This window comes from Trachemys scripta, chromosome 7 (genome assembly GCF_013100865.1).
Source record: "Trachemys scripta elegans isolate TJP31775 chromosome 7, CAS_Tse_1.0, whole genome shotgun sequence".
Lineage (NCBI taxonomy): Eukaryota > Metazoa > Chordata > Testudines > Emydidae > Trachemys > Trachemys scripta.
Window position 1 is genome coordinate 95,314,769 of NC_048304.1, and position 24,873 is coordinate 95,339,641.

At 42.7% G+C, this 24,873-nt stretch overlaps 2 protein-coding genes across 3 annotated transcripts in view; one reads left to right on the forward strand and one right to left on the reverse strand.

Annotated features, from left to right (window-relative positions):
* Positions 1-18,602, reverse strand: part of KIF11 (kinesin family member 11) — a gene marked incomplete in the record, with an annotated part of 46,309 nt that extends 27,707 nt beyond the window's left edge. The window contains 5 exon segments of the mRNA XM_034777458.1: positions 2,849-2,951; positions 3,284-3,802; positions 4,734-4,777; positions 18,051-18,248; positions 18,464-18,602. Coding sequence (XP_034633349.1) covers positions 2,849-2,931 — 83 coding nt within the window.
* Positions 18,603-18,824: 222 nt separating this feature from the next.
* Positions 18,825-24,873, forward strand: part of IDE (insulin degrading enzyme) — a gene marked incomplete in the record, with an annotated part of 104,741 nt that continues 98,692 nt past the window's right edge. Inside the window, 1 exon segment of one of the 2 annotated variants that reach the window (XM_034777460.1) lies at positions 18,825-18,982. In XM_034777460.1, the coding sequence (XP_034633351.1) occupies positions 18,885-18,982 (98 nt within the window). 2 annotated transcript variants of the gene reach the window in all.

The window sequence follows — 24,873 nt, forward strand, 5'->3', positions numbered from 1 at the left end:
AATCAATGTTACTATACTGACTCCGAATCCTAAGCACAGACAAAAGCTGTGTTTACACTGCCACTTTCAGCTCTAAAACTTTAGTCGTTCAGGGGTGTGAAAAAAACCACACCCCTGAGCGACAAACATTTTAGCACTGAAAAGCACCAGTATAGACAGCGCTTGATAAAGCTACCACCCCTCTTTCGGGGTGGTTATTTTTTATCACGGGAGAGCTCTTCCCCGGCGATAAAGCGGGACTAAACTGCCCATGTCACAATGCTATTACGTGGGCAGTGTAGACATACCCAAAGATATGCAATGGTTGGCAATGACTGTACTAAAAGGTTTGCTTGGAGCATTTTTTTTTGTACTCTTAGGGGTCATCACCAGTACATTTGCACAGACTGCTGAATAATGTGTATTCCCACCCACACACACCCCCTGCTGGACTTTATCCCCTGAGCCCTGAACCCACCAAACCTAACTGAATCCCACCACGTGAGGGTCATTCCATCCCCATTACCCAGCCCACTTACTTATACCCATGACTGTCTCTACTTCCTGTATGGGTGATAGACCCTCACCGCTTATCGACTGTTTCCTGATCCCACCCACCGGTTACCCACCCCTCATTGGGGACATTGCAGTCTGTATGTACTATGTGTGCTGCCCAACCCCAAAACACCAACATACCCCTATACACTGTATGTTACCCCCAATGACCAATAACTGACGCTTCAATTTTTCTGTATCATTTATTTTTTTAAATATTCTCTAATAAAATTTAAATCTGTTCTCTTCATTAGTTTATGCCAACACCTTATAAGAAATTAGACTGGAAGCTCTTCAAGGTGGAAAGATGTCTATTTTGTCTAGTATAGGACTAAGCACACCAGCTCTTTAATCCTCACCTATAACCCCACATTGAACCATTTTCTTCAACATCCTTTAGGTATTGAAGTGATACAAAGTTGAGCTGGCTATGAGGAATTTTGTAACATTGCACATCTCCAATGGAGTCTCATACAGTCACAACATATGGTACATTTATTAATACAATATGCAGCACATCCACATTTAAGATCCAGAATAAAGTGCAATCTAAACATGACAACTCTGACATTACCCAGGGTATAATCTGGACTGATGAAGAGCTGTGTCCCCTAAGTTTTCCAACCTGGGGTGGGAAGCTGAAAGCCTGGTCTCTCAGCTCCGCTGGCAGCACCCTGCCAGGAGCCCAGCTGCCCCACAGGCTCTCAGTGGGCCACCTGGGGCTTCTGGCCTCCCCATTCCATGCAGGAAGATTGCGCCGGTGGGGTGGGGGTGGGGGAGAAGAGCCACCCAGGGCGTCTCACACCCAGGGAGCACAGTCCAGCTGTCCGGGCTTCTTGGGCGCCCCCTTGCCGGGGGCCAGGCAGCCTTGTCTATTTCACAGCTCCAGAGCTGTGAAATTGACAAAACACCCACCATTCTCAGCCTAGAGCACTGGTGGAAGCCACCCAGGCATCTCACCCAGGCTTCCAGCTGGGAGCAGGATCCCAGTCGCCCAGCTCTCCAGGGGAGTTGACAGCTAACAACTGATGTAAAGAACACAGGTCTACAGACACTGAGTCGCCCTAACTACACCAACATAAGCCCTACACCTCTCCTTGAGGTGGTTTTATTATATCTGCATAGCAGGGGAGTTACATCACCGGGAGGAGCATTTCAGTGTGTACACCTCCACTAGTTTGTTGATAAAAGCTGACATTTGTTGACAAAACTGCAGTGCAGACAAGGCCTAAGACATACTCCAAATCTGGAGAGCAGCCACAAACTGGTTCTCCAGAGACAAAAGGCTAGGAAATGGGCCATCACCTGGTTAAGTGGCCATTATTTGGCAGGAAAGAGGTTGAGGGTGAAAAATCTACATCTTGTATAGGAGCATGAGCTTTCCGTGGGTGAATACCCACTTCTTCAGATGCATATTCGAAAGAATGCATGCTTTCACCCACGAAAGCTCATGCTCCTATATGTCTGTTAGTCTATAAGGTGCCACAGGACTCTTCGCTGCTTTTACAGATCCAGACTAACACGGCTACCCCTTTGATACAATCTACATCTTGACAATGAAACAGGGTGGAGTTCCACGAAAGCTTATGCTCCAATACATCTGTTAGTCTATAAGGTGCCACAGGACTCTTTGTTGCCATCCACAAAGACTGTCTCCTGAACCCCACCCGGAGACGATTCTCAAAGAAGAGAAAAAACTATAAAAAAGGAGAGCTTAAAAAATTCTACTACAAAGCTGTCATGTAAGGGTACTGTTAGGCTAATGTTAACTTGTCCAATTAGTCTTACTTTAATATAGTTCAGGCATTTATTTTCTTTGACGGGAGACGCATATTTTGGTAAGATATGTATTTGCAAGTCTGAAGCTCATCATGCTTTGCAAACATATCAGGCGTGGGCCAAGACTAATGACGAGATGTCCCAGACTTGAACTTCTGAGAACATACTTAAAAATGGGCGCTTTAGTTAAAATGTCCCCTCAGCCATAACTACCTCACCATTAGATCCATCCTTCTAATGCTTAACACGGTTCTGACCACAGGAGTCTTTGGCAGCCTCCTCAGGAGGCCCGGTATGGATGCTGTCCAGCACTAGTTATTTGCCTGTGGCGGTAACAGAGAAGCACCCACCACCCAGGTAGGGTGACCAGACATCCCGATTTTATAGGAACAGTACTGATATTTGCGGCTTTGTCCTATATAGGCACTTATTACCCCCCAACCCAGTCCTGATTTTTCACACTTGCGGTCTCATCACCCTACGCCCAGGAGGAGCGGTGTGTGTGTGTGGGGGGGGGGGTACCGCACCCGCTTACCTGCATCTCACAACCACCTGGATATTCTTGCCTTTCTCCTCTTTCTTAGCGCCGCCCTGGGAGCTCATGGCCGCCGTCGCCATTGTCAGGGGGCGCGGGGAGCCTGCGGAGGGGAAGGATGCGGTGAGTGCAGACTGGCCGCTCCCCGATATGCGGGCAGAGCTGAAGGGACAACAGACCCCCGCCCCCAGCGCTCTTCAGCCCTGCCCGACAGCCCGGGCGGGGGAGCATCATCCCCCTCCCGCAGGGCACCGAGCGGCGCCTTGCCCTGCTCACACAGGGAACCCAGCACCGAGCACAGCGGCAGCCGGTCACGGAGAGGGAGCATTGCCCAGCAAAGGAGCCCCGAGCTCAGGCGGGGTCCTTGGGAAAGGGGGGACCGACCGCCCCCCCCAGTGATTAGCGCGCAGCCTCTCTCCCCAACCCCGGACTCACCTTAGCCGACCGTCGCCACCCGCCAAGCTGCTCCGGCCGCTTCCCGTCGCTACGCGCCTAGGTACGGGCGCCCCTTTCTCTCGACAACTTTGAACCGCGCGCCAGCACTTCCGCAGCCAATCAACGCGCGGCGCGTGGTGCAGCATGGGACTTATTTTAAATTTCGGGAAGTTGGGGGCAGGGTTGTACTTCAACTGACGTCACCCAGGCGTGCGGACGGCGCGCTCTTCGGCCGTGAGCGTTCGGGACTCGAATCAGGTGGCTTGCGTCCCACGAAGCAATGGGTGCTGGGAATGGTGGTTCCCCTCCCCGAAGAACTGCATGCTGGGAGTGGTAGTGTCTGCCTGCAGGTGACCACTTGGTTCCAAGAAGGGCTGTGTTGCGGTGCGTGCTACGGCGAATCTATCCCTCTGCAGTCGGATAGGGCACTGCGTGCTCTGGACTGTCGCCTCACGGCAGTTGTATAACTGCTGTCGGGGGAGGGTTTGGGGACATTGTATTCGGTGGCTGTAATTTACCCTGTAAAGATATTTGCATTACAGGAAGCCCATGCAATGTAACTCTCTGATACCGTTCCCTGTTGTTTTTTTTCCTTACAGCAGGAACAATGAACAGACGCTCCTGTCATTCAGTGTCTCTCCCTACCCCTTGTTGTACTGCAGGAAGCGGAATAAGGGGGCTCTTCTACCTTTTAACAAACAATGTTGTTTTCAAATCTATTACAGTATAAGGGTCTACTTTCTATACAATATAGTCGGAGCAGCTGTCTCTCGCTGAGGGAATTAGTCACTTCACTGACTTGTTTTCAGACAGCAGTTTCATTACTAAAAGTAATAGGTATGGCATAAGAGCCTGAATAAACTAGAACTGCACAATGACGAGTGTTGCTAGAATCCTGAAGAGCTGGAGCAATGGGCAATGAGGTGCAGTCCCTGGATCAGAGCTCCTTCACGGACCACACAGACAAGAAAGAATGGATTGGAATTTTGCAAGGATGCATTTTTATTTGGCAAATGGCGACATGAAACAGCTTCATTACTACCTGGTACCACCTCTCTTAAGAGTTAAAACAACGTCTGCAAGAACCAAAGATACTCCAGCCTCATGCAAAGGCACTAAGAACAAGGCATAGGAATCATCCACATATGATATCTTTATATATAAAAGGCCATTACTGTTGAGCTGCTAGTCCAATCCTAAACAAACGGTCCTGGCTCATTCTAAAAATAGGCTGAGGACCGCAAAGACCAAGACCAATAGAGACTTTACATTAATTAATACAAGGTTAATTTGCAGCATTTCCGAGGCAGCATTACCTATTGGCTTCCACATAACACTTGAGTGTAAGGGTGCCACTAATGTGAGATACAATCTGCTTATACATTACATATTAAAAATACTACATTACTTAGCTTGCAAGTCAAAAGTTAGTAATGCCAGATTCACTTACCCTTGCAATCTTAATTCTTCCCCTTTGTCCATCAAACCTCTGCGCTGAATGAGGCAGGGATCATGTAGAAAAAGCATGTAATCATGTCATTAAAACCAATATAACATATATGCGAAAGTGTGTCAAATTAGGCTGTACAGGAGATGATACCTCTGGTATTTCCTAACTTCCTAGTTTTGTAAACCAAACTTTGCAACTAAAATAACTTTATTTTAATGTAGGTTTTTGGTATGTAATTTCCAAGGTGTGTTGTGTTTAGTTTTTTAAGGAAAACTAAAATCTCAGAAACGAATTCTGGCTGGTTTACGGAAAGTGGCATCCAAATGGGAAAACTAATAGATACAAAAGCAATACTGATTGCAACTATATTCTGATTGAGTCCACCCTTATTCCCAGCCACCTTATGCATTCTGTATCCGCTAAGCATAAAAATAATTTGCACAGGGAAGTGTGTCAGGGCTATGGCCTGATCAAGGTATCGACAAGTATATGTACATAAACATGTAGATTATGTGCCATCACCTACACTTTATAACAACCCCTTTGCAATATTCACTGTGGAGGAGAAGGCTGAATCTGAAACTTAACTTCTACCTTTTGCTCCAAGTTGTGGCTGCAGTTTCTTTTTTGGTATGCAAGTATGTACAGCTGTGATGGAATGTCATAACCAGCCAGAATTTGGCTCATAATATGAAATAAGACAATTACTAGAAAAATACATGTTCTATAAACAGGTTAGAGACCATTCAAACTCCCATTTAAACCATAGGAATCTATTTTAATGGGAATTGGATCAGGCCTTTTGGTATTTAGGCCTTATCTATGCTAGGACAAATGATACTTTAGTCAATCAAGCTAGCTCAACATGATTGAAAAACCCAATTTAACACATGTAGGTCCAGTTTAACACCTTTAGCTCTATTTTATAGGTCAGTTTATAATGTAAGCAGAACCATTTTTTCCTAGTCTAGCCAAGACAGAAGACACAAAATGAACAACAAGGAAATGGCATTTTGCAAATAAATAAGATATTTTTAAAATTGGGAAAGACGTTCAAAAGTAGTTAGACAGTTGTTTAGGAAGCTGACCCTAAAAAATGTATGTCAACTATAACAAACATATTTCATTTATTTAAAAAAAAGAAGTAACATTGTAAAGTTATTCAGACCAATTTAAAAAAATATTGATTTCTGTGGTGCTGAACATAAACATTTGTTGAGCAAACAGATAAATATTGACTGAACATAAGAATGGCCATATTAGTCAGATCAATGGTCCATCTAGCCCATTACCCAGTCTTCCGACAGTGGCCAGTGCTTCAGAAGGAATGAACAGAACAGGGCAATTACTGAGTGTTCCATCCCCTGTTGTCCAGCTCCAGCAGCTGGCAGTCAGAGGTTTAGGGCACCCAGACCATGGGGTTGCATCCCTGACCATTTGGGCTAATAGCCACTAATGAACCTATTCTCCATTAACTTATCTAATTCTTTTTTGAACCCAGTTATAATTTTGGCCTTCACAACATCCCATGGCAATGAGTTCCACAGGTTGACTGTGGATTGTGTGAAGAAGTACTGGTACTTCCTTTTGTTGGTTTAAATCTGCTGCCTATTAATTTCATTGAGTGACCCCTGGTTCTTATGTTATATGAAGAGGTAAATAACATTTCCTTATTCACTTTCTCTACATCATTCATGATTTTATAGACCTCTGTCATAATCCCCCTTATTTTTTTCAAAGATGAACAGTCCCAGTCTTTTTAATCTCCCCTCATATGGAAGCTGTTCCATACCCCTAATTCATTTTTGTTGCCCTTCTCTGTATCTTCCATTTCTAATATATATTTTTTGAGGTGGAGCTACCAGAACAGTATTCAAGGTGTGGGCATGCCATGAATTTATATAGTGGCATTATGATATTTATTTTCTTATTATCTATCCCTTTCCTAATGGTTCCTAACATTCTGTTGGCTTTTTTGACTGCTGCTGCACATTGAGCGGATGTTTTCAGAGAACTATCCACAATGACTCCGCAATCTCTTTCTTGAATGGTAACAGTTTATTTAGACCTCATAATTTTGTATGTATAATTGGGATTATGCTTTCCATTACTTTGCATTTATCGACACTGAATTTCATCTGCCATTTTGTTGCCTAGACACCCAGTTTTGTGAGATCCCTTTGTAATTCTTTGCAGTTTGCTTTGGACTTAACTATCTTGAAGAGATGAAGAGAAGCCTTCATCAGTAGAACTTCATGTAATGAGAAGCCAGATAGGGTAAACAGCACTGCTACCAGGTTGATGTAATATATTTAGACTTCTGTAAGGCATTTGACTTGGTACTACACAACACTTTGATTAACAAACTAAAATGATGCAAAATCAACATGATACACATTAAATTGATTAAAACTGCTTAACCAATAGGTGTCTAAATGTAATTGTAAACAGGGAACTGTCATCGAGTGGGTGTGTTTCTAGTGGAATCCCAAACAAGGTAAATTCTGGCCTATGCTATTTAACATTGAGCTTGAAGAAAACACAAAATAATTACCGATAAAATTTGTAGATGACACGAAGACTGGAGGTGTGACAAATAATGAAGTTCACTGATAGAGCAATTGGGGTCACTTGGCAAGCTGGGTGCAGGCTAAAAATATGTGTTTCAATAAAGCCAAAATGTAAAATTATACATCTAGGAAAAAAGAATGTAGGCCATACTTACAGAAATGGAACTCACTCTCCTGGGAAACAGTGACTCTGAAGATTTGTGAGTTATTGTGGATAATCAGCTGAACATGATTACACTACTGTTACACTCCAGCCAAAAGGGCTAATGCAATACTTGGATGTATAAACAGGAAATATCAAGAGTAGGAGTAGAAAGATTACATTACATTACCTCTGTATTTGGCACTTGTGCAACAACTACTGCAATACCTTGTCCAGTATGGAATCCAAAATTTAAGAAGGATGTTGAAAAAATTGAGATGGTTTGGAGAAGAGCCATGAGAATGATTAAAGGATTGGGGGGGGGGGGGGGAAGGAGCTCAATCTATTTATCTCACCAAAAGGGTTAAAGGGTGTTTTGATCACATTGTATAAGTACCTACCTAGAACAAAATTTGATAATAGAAGGCTATTTAATTTAGCAGACAAAAGCATAACATGATCCAACAGCAGGAAGTTGAAGCTAGACAAATTCAGACTAGAAAGAAGGCATAACAGTGGTTAATTAACCACTGAAACAACTTACCAAGGCCTGCGGTGCATTCTCCATCACTGGGAATTTTAAAATCAAGATTGGAAGTTTTTCTAAGAAACCCACTCTAATTCAAATAAGAATTAATTCAGGGAAGTCTTAGGCTTGGTCCACACTGGGGCTGGGGATCGATCTAGGAAACGCAACTTCAGCTACGAGAATAGCGTACCTGAAGTCTACGTTTCCTAGATCGAACTAAGTTTACTTACTGTGGGTCCACGCGGCACAGGCAAGCTCCCCCGTCGACAGAGCTTCCTCCTCTAGGCGAGCAGGAGTTCCGCAATCAACGGGGGAGCGCTTCTGGGATCGATTTATCGCGTCCAGATGAGACGCAATAAATCGATCCCAGAAGATCGATCTCTACCCGCCGAATCAGGCGGGTAGTGTGGACCTAGCCTTAGAGCCTGTGTTATACAGGAGGTCACACCAGAGGATCACAGTGGTCGCTTCTGGCCCTATAAGCTATAAATGGGCAGAAAAGTAATTGTTTATTTTTAAATTAACATTGTAATGGGGTTGAATCTACAAATAAAAAAAAATATTAATGATCTCAACAAAACAATTTGTACACAGGATCTGACAATACAATGTAGCTGTCTGCAACTTGAGGTCATGGGAAACTATTTCTGGCTTCTGAGGAGCCAATCCAATTGGGCAGCATTTTTCCAAACCACAAATATTGTTGACCTAGTTGAAAAAATAATAGAGAGGGCAGGTCTACACTAGAAATGCTACATTGGCAGAATTTCACTGAAGCAGCTGCGCCCCTGTAGTGCATCTGGTGAAGATGCTCTATGCCAACGGACGATGAAAACTATTTTATTCAGAAAGGATGCTCTTTAATGAAGTGCAAGTAAGTCCATTATAACATGAAAAAAAGAATTTGATTCAGATCTTCAAGGTTGAAACTGGTTAGGTTCTCTGTAAGCAGAATTAGTATCCCCCATGGAATGTGTCAAGCACAATGTTATACCTACACACAGATTATGTACTGGTATAATTATCTCAGGGGTGTGGCTTTTTACCAGTATGGTTATAATCAATACAATTCCTAATCTGGTTGCAGTTATGCTGGTATAAAGGTGCCTTATACTCGTATAGTTTATTCTTCTTCCTGTATGGGAACATCTATACCACTATATGTAATCTTTAGACCTGTATGTCCACACTAGAGGAGATCATATCACTTTAACTACACCATAACAATTAACGTGGTACAACTTGTGTGTGTAGACAAGGCTTTAGAGAAAGAGAAAAGCAAAGATGTTTCTGTAGCAAGAACAGAAGTAAAATATTTTCCCTACATTTAGCCTACTTTCTGATAGTATACAACTGTTTAGCTAATCTAATTTGTACTAAGACTACTGTTTAACACCTTCTATTTTCTATATGGCTGTATCATAGTCTAGAAGTTAGTCTACATTTAAAATTTGGATTGACATAGCGACAGCACTCAAGGGTAAGTAGTAAAGGTACTACTTGATCCCTAGTTGCAGTTAGAGAATCATATTATAGTAATGACTAGGAATGCTTTTCTTCACCTGCTCCTGCCCAGGAAATTGCTACCATTTCTCTTGGCTGTGAGCCTGATAAGGATTTGATTCATGGCTTTGTCACCTTAACACTGAATTACCATAATGTGCTTTATATTGCACCACACTTTAGGGTGACCAGACAGCAAGTGTGAAAAATCAGGACAGAAGGTTGGGGATAATAGAAGCTTATATAAGAAAAAGACCCCAAAATTGGGACTGTCCCTATAAAATCGGGACATCTGGTCACCCTACCACACTTTAACCGTGAAACTTGAGTTGACCAGAAGGTAATAGAAAGTGTCATGTTACTGGGATCATGTGACCTCTGTGTTCTACACTGGCTGTCTATTGGTTTTTCAGGTGGAATTTAAGGTATTGGTTTTAGCCTGTAAAATCCTACATGACTTGAAATCTTGCCTCCTTAAGGGATCACTTCTCCAGTGCCATACTGCTGCAGTTATAGTCAGCAAAGGTGATACAGTGGGAGTCTCCCTCAGTTAACAGACAGCTGGTGATACACCGTTCTCTATAAAGGGCACTAATTTTTTGAATAAGATTCCACACTTGGTCTGAAATAATTCAGAATTGTTGATGTTTAGGGCATACTGCAAGGCCCATCTTTTTACCCAGGGATTTGAAGAAGGTGGTAGGGGCATTTTTTATGAGGGATGAAAGTTTTAGTAGGAAAAGTCCTGCCTGCTAAGCTGTAGTAGGGGAGGATTTTTGCTGGAATTTCCCCCTCAAACTTTGCTCCTGATTTTAGATTGATTGCATTTTTTAATAGTGTCAAAAGTGCCTAGAATAGTAGATGAGAGCCATTTTATATCATTATAAATTAAAATAAATAAGATCAACCTTGTGAGATAATGATCTACCCTGAATAAGTGCCAATGCCTTGTTGCGCTGCACCAGTAGAAGCCTGGAATGGAGACTGTGACTTAGTTCCAGGGTTCTCAACCTTTTTCTTTCTGACCCTTCCCCCCGCAACCCGAGTGCTATAAAAACACCACAGCCCACCTGTGCCACGACTGGTTTTCTGCATATAAAAGCCAGCGCTGGCATGAGGGGGTAGCAAGCAGGGCAGTTGTCTGGGGCCTTAGGGGTCCCCACAAAGCTACATTGCTCAGGCTTTGGCTTCAGCCCCAGGGGGATAGGCTTAGGGCCCCTGGGCTTCAGACCCATACAGCGGGGCTTTAGCTTTCTGCCCTGGGCCCCAGCGAGTGTAATGCTGGCCCTGCTTGGAGGATCCCCTGAAACCTGCTCACGGTCCCCCAAACCCCTGGTTGAGAACCATTGACTTAGTTCACAGCAACACTACAGAATTCTGTTGGCATGGCAATGTTGGTCAGGGATGTGAAGAGGTGGGATCCCTGACTGACACAGCTGTGCTGGTAAAAGACCCTAGCATAGATGCAGTTAAACTTTTGCCAGTACAGCTTATTTTGCTCAGTATGTGTGTGTATGGAATAAACTCTACCAGCAAAAGGATAGTTTTGCTAGTATATACATTGGTGCTGAGTTTCTAATCTGCTCCCCCCTGGCCATGCCCTCACTCCACCCCTTCCTCCAATGCCCCAACCCCACCCTGCTTCTTCCCACCCCAACTCTGCCCCCACGCCGCCTCTTCCCGCCCCCGCCTTCCTCTTCCCCGGCCAGTTCTGCCCCTTCCCTGAGCGCGCTGCACCCTCGCTCCTTCCCACCTCCCCCCCCAGCGCCTCCTGACGCCACAAAACAGCTGTTTGTGGCAGGTGGTAGGCACTGGAAGGGAGGGGGAGGTGCTGATCGGCAGGGCCCACCGGGGGGATAGGAGGGGCTGAGAGGAGGGAGAGGCATTGATAAGGGGGCTGCTGGTGGGTGCTCAGCACCCACCACTTTTTTCCCATGGGTGCTCCAGCTCCAGAGTGCCCATGGAGTTGGTGCCTATGAGTATATGCTGTGTCTACAATAGGAGTGCTTTGACAGTATAGTATAATATACCAGTATACCTATACCGTCAAAATGCTCCTAGTGTAGACGTTGCATAAGAGCGTGACTCTAGGGCCTGGTCTACATTAAAAATACAGTGAAAAATTCTCGCCCCTGAGCACTACAGCTATGCCAATCTAACCTCTGGTTGAGACACAGTTAGGTTGATGGAAGAATGCTTCTGTTGACCTAGCTACCACTGCTCAGGGACGTGGAGTTCCTACAGCGCTAGAAAATCTTTCTGTCACCATAGGGTGCATCTATCTATGCTATAGGGTTACAGTGGCATAGCTGCAGCGCTGCCGCTTTAGCCACCTCCGTGTAGACAAGCCCTGGATCACAATCTCACTTCTTGTTCTCCTGCTGCTTCAAGGAGGGAGTAAACTGCACCAGATCTATATCCACCACTATGCTGCCTTGAGCACTGAAGACAGGGATTGAGAAGAGACTCTATATTCCACCTTCTGTCTTGACCCCTCCCAACCACCTGGGTCTTGTCTACACTCGGAAAAATAAGGTGTGTTCTTACCTCGAGGAAGTTAACTCAAAGTAAAATCCCCAAGACAAGGCAGTTTGTAGGTTTCACATGAGTTAGTGGCAGGTCAATTTGAAATCTAAGCTCCCTCATTGGAGCAGCACAGCAGATTCACATGGCTATGATGTAACTGTGGTGGCGCACAGAATGGACTTCCATTTTGAAAAGTCCCTTGCAAGGCATCTTCTTTCAGCCAAAGTAGACATGGGAGGATTTAGCCTTCCTAAATCGCTCAAAAATGCATCTTCCAGCCTCCTTTGTTGTTGGCCTTGTATTCTACTTCCTTCAACCTGAGCTCTATAAACCTTTTGTATACTGTACCTTCTTCTGCACATTGGACATGACCCCACCATTGCAGCCATCTTGGTTTCAACTAGTGCAAGACTGCAACTTGCCAGGATTGTCTAAATATCTCCTTGTTTGTGACAAAAATCATACAACGGAGGTTAAGAATATGCCTTAACTTTTGACACTGATAGTATTTCGTTTCCTCTCAACTTTTTAACAGCCATGTTTCTGCTCTATATAGCTGAGTTGTCATCACTACCACGTTGAACATTCGTATCTTCGTTGGCCTTTGAAGATGCTGAATGCCACTGACAAGACTGAACCAACACATGACTTCTTCAGTTACAGAACCTCCTACTGTCAACCAACTACCCAGACAGATAAAACTATTTACCCATGCAATATCATGCAGCATTAGCAGATCATTGTTTCCATTTTGTAGGAGACATGAATAGTTTTGGTTTTATCACTATTGATATTGATCTTAAGTCCCACAAATTCTGCAGTTTTTGCAGCTCTTCCAGCATTAGCTGTAGTAGATCAGTAGTCTCTCCAAGTAAGGCAATATCATCCTCATATTCAAGATCTTCTAAAGACACCTCCTACTTTGGTCACTATCACTTTGTCATCAGATAGTCTATTAAAACATTAAATAACATAGGTAAGTGAATGCATCCCTAGCATACTTCTCATTCTACTGAAAACCTGTCTATATTGCAACCGTTGACCTTCACACAGCTAAATGTATCACAATACAGTTCCTCCATTAGGGTATGTCTACACTACCCGCCAGATTGGCGGGGTAGTGAGTGATCTATCGCGTCTAGTGTAGACGCGATAAATCGATCCCCAATCGCTCTGCTGTCGACTCCGGAACACCACCACGGCGAGAGGCGGAAGCAGAGTCGACGGGGGAGTGGTAGCCATCGATCCCGCGCCGCGAGGACACCAAGTAAGTGATTCTAAGTCGATCTAAGATACGTTGACTTCAGCTATGCTATTCACCTCATACTGGCATAGGAGTATTACCAGTGCTGATAACAGCAGTGAGTTAAAAGCTCTGCAAAGTCTATAAACATATTTACTTCCTTTTGTCATTCTAGTAATTTTTCAGTAACAGTCTGCAAAGCATATATAGCATGGATTATAGATTAGCCTGTATGGAAACCACACTGGTTGTCTCTCATTTTGGGGCTGAGACAATATTTCTCTTGGTTTACTAGTATGATCGTAAATACCTTTCCTAGGAGCAACAGCAGTGTTATTCCCCTATAATTTGAGCACACTGATCACTCTCCTTGTTTGAAAAGAAGGATGATATAGCCCCATTCCCAATCTTCTGGAATGTGACAGGTTTCCCAAACTTTTAAGTGAGGTCGTCAATTAATCGCAGTTAACTCATGCGATTAACTCAAAAAAATTGTGATTAAAAAAATTAATTGTGATTAATCGCAGTTTTCATTGCACTGTTCAGCAGTAGAATACCAACTGAAATGTATTAAATATTTTTGGATGTTTATCTACATTTTCAAATATACTGATTTCAATTACAACACAGAATACAAAGTGTACACTGCTCACTTTATATATTTTTTATTACAAATATTTGCACTGTAAAATGATAAACAAAAGAAACTGTTTTACAGTTCACCTCATACAAGTACTGTAGTGCAATCTCTTTATCATGAAAGTGCAACTTACAGTGTAGATTTTTTTTTTTACATAACTGCATTCAAAAACAAAACAATGCAAAACTTCAGAACCTACAAGTCCACTCAGTTCTACTTTTCATTCAGCCAATCACTAAGACAAACAAGTTTGTTTACATTTACGGGAGATAATGTTGCCCACTTCTTATTTACGATGTTATGAGGAAGTGAGAACAGGCGTTCACAAGGGACTTTTGTATCCTGCATTGCAAGGCATTTATGTGCTAAACATTTGTATGCCCCTTCATGCTTCGGCCACCATTCCAGAGAACATGCTTCCATGCTGATGATGCTCGTTTAAAAAATAATGTGTTAATTAAATTTGTGACTGAACTCCTTGGGGGAGAATTGTATGTCTCTGGCTCTCTTTTACCTGCATACTGCCCTATATTTCATGTTATAGTAGTCTCGGATGAAGACTCAGCACATGATCATTTTAAAAACACTTTCACAGACGATTTGACAAAACAAAAAGAAGGTACCAATGTGAGATTTCTAAAAATAGCTACAGCACTTGACCCAAGGTTTAAGAATCTGAAGTGCCTTCCAAAATCTGAGAGGGATGAGGTGTGGAGCATGCTTTTAGAAATCTTAAAAGAGCAGCACTCTGATGCAGAAACTACAGAACCCGAACCACCAAAAAAGAAAATCAACCTTCTGCTGGTGGAATCTGATTCAGATGATGAAAATGAATATGCGATGGTCCCCACGGCTTTGGACTGTTATCAAGCAGAATCCATCGTCAGCATGGATGCATGTCCTCAGAATGGTGGTTGAAGCGTGAGGGGACATATGAATCTTTAGCTTATCTGGCATGTAAATATCTAGTGACGCCAGCTACAACAGTGCAATGTGAACACCTGTTCTCACTTTCAGGTGACACTGAACAAGAAGCAGGCAGCATTATCTCCTGCAAATGTAATCAAACTTGTTTGAGTGATTGGCTGAACAAGAAATAGGACTGAGTGGACTTGTACGCTCTAAAGTTTTATATGGTTTTATTTTTGAATGCAGTTTTTTTTGTACATAATTCTACATTTGTAAATTCAACTTTCATGATAAAGAGATTGCACTACAGTACTTGTATTAGGTGAATTGAAAAATACTATTTCTTTTGTTTTTTATAGTTCAAATATTTGTAATAAAAAATAAAGTGAGCACTGTACACTTTGTATTCTGTGTTATAACTGAAATCGATATACAGTATTTGAAAATGTAGAAAATATCCAAAAATATTTAAATAAATGGTATTCTATTATTGTTTAACAGTGCGATTAATCGCACGAGTAATCACAATTAATTTTAATTGCTTGACAGCCCTACATTTAAGACAACTCTATGAAACTATGAACTAAATCCAGACCTCTTTAGGAGTTCTGATGAAATATTGTCAAGACCAGCTGCTTTATCATTTCATAACTGTTTGACTGCAAGCGTCACTTCCTCTAATGTCACCAGCCTGTTTTTTGATGGGTTCATTTTTGGAGAAGTTGTAGTTCACATCTTGGTGGGGATCTGTTAATTAATTCACAAAACACCCATGCCAATTGTTACGTTGTTCATTAATTCTTGTCACTATTTTCCATGTTTGTCCTTAACTAGCAGATGCCACAAGAATGGACATCCAATTATGTCCTTCAAAATCTCAAATACCCATTTTTGGTCATGTCTTTCAGAGGTTTACTTGATGCACTGCTCCATATTATTCCACAATTGGTTATGATCATTCTGACAGGCCCGCCTGACTGCTCATTCATTTCTTTTCCTCTACTGCCCATTTCCTCCTCTTCTCAATGACTCTGACTCAGTGCAGCCATTCTGCACTGCACCTCTTCTTTTCTGTCTCACAATTTGATGGTATCATCTGTATCCAATGTCACTTTTGCATTCTCCTTAGTCCGAGTTCGTTCTCCAGCAATCTCTGTGGTAGAATCAAAAATAAAGTCCAATCTTCCTTCACAGTAGACAGCTGGTCATCCAATATAGTATATTTATTGGAAATTAATACCTTGTAACAATTAGCAGTTGCTTCATCGCAAAGCTTATCAACACTGAAGCATCTCGATGCAATAGATACCCACCTCTGCAACATCACTGTTGCTAGAAGTCGACAATCAGACTCCAGAGCAAGATCAGCACTCAATACACATACATCCTGGGTAAGTTTAATCACAGGTTTCAGAACTAGACTGTGATCCAAGGTTGCACTGTTGCCCAAAGTATATCAAAATGTACACTTATGGCAATACTTGTGCTGAAACCAGGTAGCCGTTAAGAAATAGTTCATGTGTGGCAGCAAATTCTAATAGACACACACCATTACCTGATCTCTCCTCTGTTAAACTGTGTCATCCCAATGCCAGTTCAAGTCCAGTTGTATTATGGCCAATTCTTGTGTTCATATCTCCTAAGATGACAATATGAAGTTGGGGTGACGTACTAGATACGTCATCTAACATGCCATAAAAAGCCTCTTTGTCAACATCAGACCTTGCATCATGCGGAGCATATGCACTAATAACTACTGCACACCCTATCTTCAGACAGAAAATGGCAGCAATCAAATATGGAGAACAAGCTTGCCAAGCCAGTAGTGTAGGTTGTACCCTTGTGGGGACAGAATCAGAGCAACACTGGTATGCCTATCAGATGTATCCCAGGCATGCAACAATTGAAAGGTCTGACCACTATGAGTCAGAGATGTGCTCTGGGTGTTCAAATTCCACAATGTTCCCTGTCTGACATGTATATCAACATTAAACCTTTCCAATTCTTAAGCCAGGAGAGTTGTTTTTCTGACGACTCTTAACGATCAAACATTCCAAGATCCTGTCATCAGTGCAGAAGAGGACATACCCTCTTTATATCAGATGCTTTCCCCAATTTCTGATTTATGGAAAACCCACCAACACATGGTCTGAATACTCTGCACGTAGTAGAAGATTTGTATGAATCCTGATGCTTGGTTCTATTGTGAGTAGCAGATGAAACTGCCAAACTTGTATGTCCTTTTTTGTGTGTGTCAAATGTGGGAAGGTTTTATTGGGATGGCTTGCCAGGCCATCACCCAACCCTTGCACTTTATCTGGGTTTGGGACTAGCACTAGGAACAGGGAACCTAGTGTTGTAGTTCACCCTTCCCTACCCTAGCAGACGAAGTTAAAGACTAACGTGTGTGAAACCACAAACACCTTTTTACCTGGTGTTAATTAACTTGAGTTAGGTAACTTTTTTCCTACAGAAAACACAGTCCTGGACTGGGAAGGAGGAATGGCTCTCTGAAGTCCACTTCTACTCCTGTACTGCTATCTGTGAGGTGCATAAGGGGGTGTTTTGCTAGACCACAATTTGGCACTACATAAATATATATTGAGATTTTTTTCTTATGCATTTTTTGTCTGTTTTAATATTTTCTTTGAGGTTTAGAGAAAAAAAGAGACAGGGTCATACAATACTCAAAAGAAACCAAACTTATAGAACTCGATAAAGACACATTTTTGATCCAAAACATATTAATATAGAACATTAGAAGCCTTGTGTACACTTAGGAATTGTTCAGTAAATTTCTCTAACACTAACTGCCTTTAACAGGAACTGAGGATGCTTAGCATCTTTCAAATTGGGTCTTGATCTTCTAACTTTCCCAAAAAAGGAGAGCAAGCAGGTAAAGTTATACCTTAAGAGATTTTTTTTTCCTCTGGGAAGTTATGAGCAAGTGAAAACAAGGAGTTATAATGAAATCCCTCTTATACTCCAAAAACTATACTAGATCTTACTAGATACTAGACCATGAATCTGAAAAAACACAGACCTGCTGCTCCAAAACTCTTATGTAAGAGGACTGGAAAAAGCAGACTCCTTAATGGGAGCTCGTTGTGTTTAACGTCTGTCTCTGGCTGGGGTGGGGAAGGTGGGGGGAGATTGTGCCATCTGTTTCATTAAGACATTTGAAATCAGTTATGCGTAATGTCATGGCAGCTGATGAAATAAAATGATAAATAATCGTTTGCAATTACTTTTTACCAGCAAGAAAACAAAGACATCGCCAGGCACAGAGGAGTGTTGAACGCACTGAATTGGTCGGAGAAGGAGTATCGCGCACACAGCACCAGTGAGACATACCGTGTGTGTGACACAGCAGACGTGAGCACACGTGTTGCATGGACGGTGAGTGTCACACATACAATGAAGTATCAGAGGGGTAGCCGTGTTAGTCTGGATCTGTAAAAAGCGACAGAGTCCTGTGACACCTTCTAGACTAACATAAGGCGCGATTACAAACAGTGAACGTGAGACTCTGTCGCCTTCATAGTGCGTTGCCGTTACACACACAGCGCCTGGTGTACACACACACACACACACCCCCCGACAGTCACATGCCTGGCGCGTGCGAGAGCGGGACTGCGGCTCCGCCGCACAGCGTGAGTGTTACACACCCGCAGCGTGAGTGGCCGTGTTAAGGGCCCTTTGCTCCGCGCTGCAGCAGCGCTTCCCGGACTGTGGGCAGCCCTCGCCAGCAGGACGTGCTTCCCCGGCTCGCCGCCCGGCTGCGGACCCAGCTCCTCCCCGCAGCGGCGCCGGCTCTCTTCCCCCCGCCGCCCCGCTTCGCAGCAGCGACACCCCCAGCAGTGTCAGGTAGGTTCCCGGAGCGCGGCCTTGATGGTAGGCCCGGCCGGAGCCAGCGCAGCAGCGACGGCTCGGTTGGGAGGAGAGCAGCCTGAGGGCGCAGGGGAGGGATTGGCCCACGAGCGGGAAGATGGCGCCTCCGCCGGCCAGAGGGCTGAGGGGCAGCTTCCCCTGAAAGGGGCGGGCGGTGGGAAGGAAGCAGAGGCTGGTCTCTGGTAGCAGGGCCGGGATATGCGGCAGCTCCCTCTTCTCAGTAGGACTCTGACCTCCTTAGTGAGCCCCGGTGCCTCCCGGCCTCCTCCTCTGCAGCAGTGGCCTCGCCCGCCTGGGTATGTGGGGACCCCTCGTCCCGTTCGGGGGTGGCTGGGGTTGTGGGCCCTCTCCTGTTGCGTAAGAGGCTACGGGGTGGCAGGAGTTGTGTCGGTGCCCCCCGTTGTTGTTTATGTGTAACAGGGTGCGTATGATCTGGGAACTCGTGAATCAGCATTAATGTGTCCGCCTGCTACTAAAAGGGATGGAGACGCAGGGGGAATAGAGTCTCCCGGAGGGAGGGGATTAGGGTGGGAACATCCTGGGTGGGATTTATCATGCTGCGGGGGAAGAGGAGAGGTTGGAACGTCCTGAGGGTACTCTGTACCTGTACCGAAAAGGGTAGTTTTGGGAGTGCTGGAAAAGGGTAGCCAACTAGCTGAATGTGCGACCAGATGGTGGGTGCTGGGGTAGACTTTATGTGCTTTAAGGAAGCTGGCAACATACCTTGTATTATTGAACTCGTCAGTAAGGCCTTAATACTGCACCACATCATGTTGTGAAACATACCTAAAGACATTTATTGCCTCTGATTATTTTATTCCAAATAGGTCAACGTTTAGCAAAAATTACATTCAGTAGGGCTGGAGTCTTATTTCTTATAGTGAGAACTGTGCTCTTATTATAAAAATCAGGGGACATGGCACACTGTGACCTATTGTGGTATAACATTATTTTCCCCATATGAATTGTGTTTTGCCAAATTGTAATATTTAATGTTGCATAACTTGTTAAACCTATCTACAGAATAAACAGGATATATGTTGCAACAGAAACTTGTTTTTCAGTTGTCAATGTTAGTATTTATGGAACTGTTGACGGGAGGGGCTTCTTCACTACATAACAAGATAATTGATTGCTAGCATGGCATGGAATTAATTTTAATACTTCTGTGTGAGTTCTATAGTTTAGATAGCAAACTTCAAACACCTTTATTGGGAGAAAAGATTGGTAACTGGCCTATATGGAAAGTAGACTTTGTCTAAAGCAGCTATTTCCCTTTAAACAGTGCTGGGTGACTGCTGTCAATATGTGTCAAATTTTAGGTGTGAAGTTATTCATAGTTATTTATATAGTATCATAAGTGTATAGAGTACTTTATAAAGCACAGAAAAGGATATTCTCTTTCCACAGAAGAACTTACATTTAAACACAAATGAGAAAACATGTGCAATGTACAAAAGATTCATAGAGGAAGTGAGTCTTAAGGAGGGATTTAAAGGAAGGGAGAGAGGGTATTTGGCTAATGAGAAGTGGAAGATTGTTTCAAGAGAAGGTGTAGACCCAAGATTGGGAAGAGTAGAGGGAAATGAGAACAGATGCAGTCTGGAGCAAGGTTGTGCAAGGTGAGAAACTTGAAGTTGATATGGTAGAAAACAGGAAGCCAAAGAATATCTAGAGAGAGCCTGGAGTGTGAGATGATTGACAGATCTTTAAAAATCCACTTGCACACTTCTGAGTAAGAAATACTTCTGGGCAAGTATCATCAACTTTTACAGAATGCAAGGTTTCATTTGGGGTGGAAAAAAATTCTATTCATAATTACAAAGATAACCTATCAAATATAAACTAGTTCAGTGCTTTTCTGAGGGTTTTTTTTTTTTTAGCTCGATAACTCCAGTGCGTCTACTGCTACATCAATGATTCATTTGCTAACCTGCAGTAGAGTGAAAACTTACTTGTCACTTTTCACTCCTTCTATTGGGAACCAGTAGGCAGCAATGAAAGGGATAAGAACCAGGTCAGTTTCTTCTTTTGAAAGCTGAAAACAGTCACGTACCTTTCACTGGAGGAGAGGGACCCAAAACAGAATGGAGGGTAGATTAGCAGTGACTCTTCTCCATGCTACCAGCCTTACCGGAGGAGATAGTAAGAAGTGGGAGAACAGAGAGAGTGCTCCTTTCCAGCAGCCAGAAGGTGCATCAAATTTCAGACATCTACTAACTAGAGACTACAAAAGATGGCGCTCACAAATAGGACCCAGGGACAACACCCTAGAAAAAAATCCTAGCACCTTTCTCTTTCCCAGTATCAAGGATGGGGATTAGGAAGGAGACTTGACTTCTAACTTTAGATCCCTTATGTCTTAGTCATCTGTCTATTACGTGTTTTTCAAGCTTTGTGTATGAACAATTGGGAGGATAGGCTAGGGGAGTATGGAATGGGGTGGATGAATGGGTGGGTCTGCTGATGGGTGCAACAGAAAAGAAGCGACGAAGAGTCCTGTGGCACCTTATAGGACCACAGGACTCTGTCACTTTTTACAGATCCAGACTTACACAGCTACCCCTCTTATAGAAAAGAAGAAGTTGATTAGTGATTTGATAAATTGGAGAGGAAATATGGGGGAGGAGATGGGATGTACCTTGTAGATAAAGAGAGGGTAGGACAAAAAAAGATGGAGGGAAAGAAAACATGACAATGAAACAGAAGAAAAGGTATATCATGATCTATTACAGGGAGAGCAAGTATGTAAGTGCAAGAAACTAGCTGTAGCAAATTACTAATGATCTTTTAGGTCCCAGTCTTTCATACGTGCATGTGTTCAACTTTATGTATGTGAGTAATGCCGCTGACTTCAGGAAGGCTCCCGGCAGGACAGAGATCTGCCTGTGTAGGGTCAGTTATAGAATCAGGACCTATATGGATAATAGACCAAAAACGAGAGCATGAATAACACTTTCACTACGTCTATACTTACTTCCTGGTCCGGATGTAAGCGATCGATCTTCTGGGATCGATTTGTCTAGACGCGATAAATCGATCCCGGATCGATCCCGGAAGTGCTTGCCGTCGCCGCCGGTACTCCAGCTCAGCGAGAGGAGTACGCAGCATCGACGGGGGAGCCTGCCTGCCACGTCTGGACCTGCGGTAAGTTCGGACTAAGGTACTTCGAATTCAGCTACGTTATTAACGTAGCTGAATTTGCGTACCTTAGTCCGAAGTGGGGGGTTAGTGTGGACCAGGCCTTTCACATTAAATCTTTTCTCCACTCATCTTCCATTTAAAAAGAACAAACCATCTCCTTCTTATGCATCCCACATCTCTCTCTCACAATTGTCATCTAACCCTAAACCTAACCCTTTTATATATAGTTATTCCCTATCCCAATAATCCCTCCATTAGGCTTTCTAACCACCTCTTTCTTACCTTGCTCCCAGCACTGAAATCCTCTATCTTAGGGCAAACAAAAGATCACTTAGTGGTACTGATATCAAGGCATCTCCAGGAACAGGGCTCCTTTTTTCTATTTGTCATGTCTCTCTGGCTTATAGTGGCTTCATCCTGGGTAGGACTCAACAGTACATGAGGTGGGGTGTCACTTTGGGCCTGGTGCCATAAGTAGCCCCTGGCTCTGTGTGGGGTCCAGGAGGGGAAAGTGCAAAAGAAAGGCTGTTCACTCTACATTGCCCGCAGTGCAACTCCTGTTGCACTGAGCTGGAAATAAATTGGGTTCACTGCCAGGGTCATTTCAGGTTATTGTCTAAGTCACCTACTATAAATACTTTCAGAGCACTTGGACTGTCACATTCTGGGGATGATATTTGTTTCTAATTTATTTTTGATAGCATTGCATTAGATGTGTTTATTTTTATTTTGAGGTGTTAATGTTTTAATAAAATAGAAAGTTTAATGAAAAATATTTCCATTCAACTGGGGCTAGACAGAGATTGGTTTAATGGTTACTGTATCTACAAATGCATGGCATGGTGCTGCTAATGGACAGGTTTGTGCTCTCAGTCTCTATTCCATCTAGATCCTGCCATAGGCTGTGGACTGCTGTATGCTAATATGACAACACCTTGTATTCGTAATACGATAGATTTTGTGTTCAACTTGTTTAAAAGTTGATTCAGATGGTTTCAAATTTAAAATAAAATTAACACAGCTTGTTTCTGAGTTATACTGAATCATAATTACCTACATTAGCAAAGCCAAAAAAATTGTAGCTTTAATACTGAAAATGCTTTACTTACAATATTGGTTTTACTAATTATAAAATATTTTCAGAATTCTGCAATATAGCACACAATAAGTAAATTTATATTTATATGTAATTTTTGTTGGAGCTCATGAGCATTTCTTTTTTTCTTTTTCTTTTTCTTTTTTTTTTTTTTATGCATGGCTAACTTGTAAAATGCTGAGCCTTGTAGATATGTTGGGTTTGTCAAAGATCTAATGTTACAGGCAGTTGTTTTAGGAGGATTACGTTAAATAATAGAGTTCTCCTTTAGAATCTAACTAAAGAAGAAAATTCTGAACAATTCTTTTCATTACCCCTCTTTCCCTTTCCCTTCTAAATACCCTCACATTCTTCATCTTGGTATACTTGGGTCAGATTCTCTCACCAATTCTCAGCCTTTTTTGTACTTTAATTGCTTTTTTACATTTTAACCAAAATGTTTGTTGATAGCAAATAGTTCATACTGAACATATTGTATCTGGTTTGTGAAGTCAGTCTATAGCAACTTGCATATTTAAGATCTTATATAAATAACCATCTAATCAATGCAACTTAGGCCTGGTTAGAAGCCACACTGTTCCTCACCTACTGCTTCCTCTAAAACTGGCCATAATCTTTTGACAGTTATTTTCATTATGATTTTTTTCCTGGGACTGATGATGAGCTTATACCTCTGTAATTATTCTCCTTTGTTCAAGATTGGTACAACGACTGGCTTCTAGCCAGTCACCTGGAACCTCCTCTTGCTCCCATATCTTTTTATATATTTTTTCCTAGTGTTTTGATAGCACTTGTCCAGTCAGCTTTAGCATCTCAAATGTTTTATTGTCTGTTTCTGTAGCTTTCCCATTTTCAACTGCTTCACTACTCTTTTTGTTTCTTCTTCTGTTAGTGGTTCAAGTGCTAACATCTGTTCAGCCTTGCAAGGTGTCCTGTTCATCTAGCATGTCTAGAATGTTTGCATTTGGATGAATTACAGGGTTTAGCACTTTGTCAAGATGCTAACAACATAAAAATGGCCATATTGGGTCAGACCAATAGTTTATCTAGCCCAGTGTCCTGTCTTCCAACAGTGGCCAATGCCAGATGCTTCAGAGGGAATGAACAGAATAGAGCATTTAACAAGTCCCCTGTCATCCCCTGTCGTACAGTCCCAGCTTCTAGCAGCCTACGGTTTAGGGACACACACAGCATAGGGTTGTGTCCCTGATCACCTTGACTACTAGCCATTGATGGACCTATCCTCCAACAACTTATCTAATTCTTCTTTGAACCCAGTTATAGTTTTGGCCTTCACAACATCTCCTGGCAATGAGTTCCACTGGTGGAATGTGTGTTGTGTGAGGAAGTACTTCCTTATGTTTGTTCTAAACCTGCTGCTTATTAATTTCATTGGGTGACCCCCTGGTTCTTGTGTTATGTGATTGGGTAAATAAAACTTCCTTCACTTTCTCCACACAATACGTGATTTTATAAACTTTTTTTTTTTTTTTTTAAACCAGTCACCCAGTTTTGTGAGATACCTTTGTAACTTTTTGGAGTCCGCTTTGAACTTAACTATCTTGACTAATTTTGTATCATCTGCAAATTTTGCCACCTCACAGTTCATTCCCTTTTTTTCCAGATCATTTATTAATGTGTTGAACAGCACAGGTCCCTTACAGCTCCTTGGGGACCTTGCTATTTACCTCTTTCCATTGTGAAATCTGACCATTTATTCCTACCCTTTGTGTGCTATCTTTTAACCAGTTACTGATCCATGAGAGGACCGTCCCTCTTATCCCATGACAGCTTACTTTGCTAAAGAACCTTTGATGTGGGATCTTCTCAAAGGCTTTCTGAAAGTTCAAGTACACTATATCAATTTGATCACTTTTGTCCACATGCTGTAGACTCTCTCAAAGAATTTTAATAGATTGGTGAAACATGGTTTTACCTTTATATGTT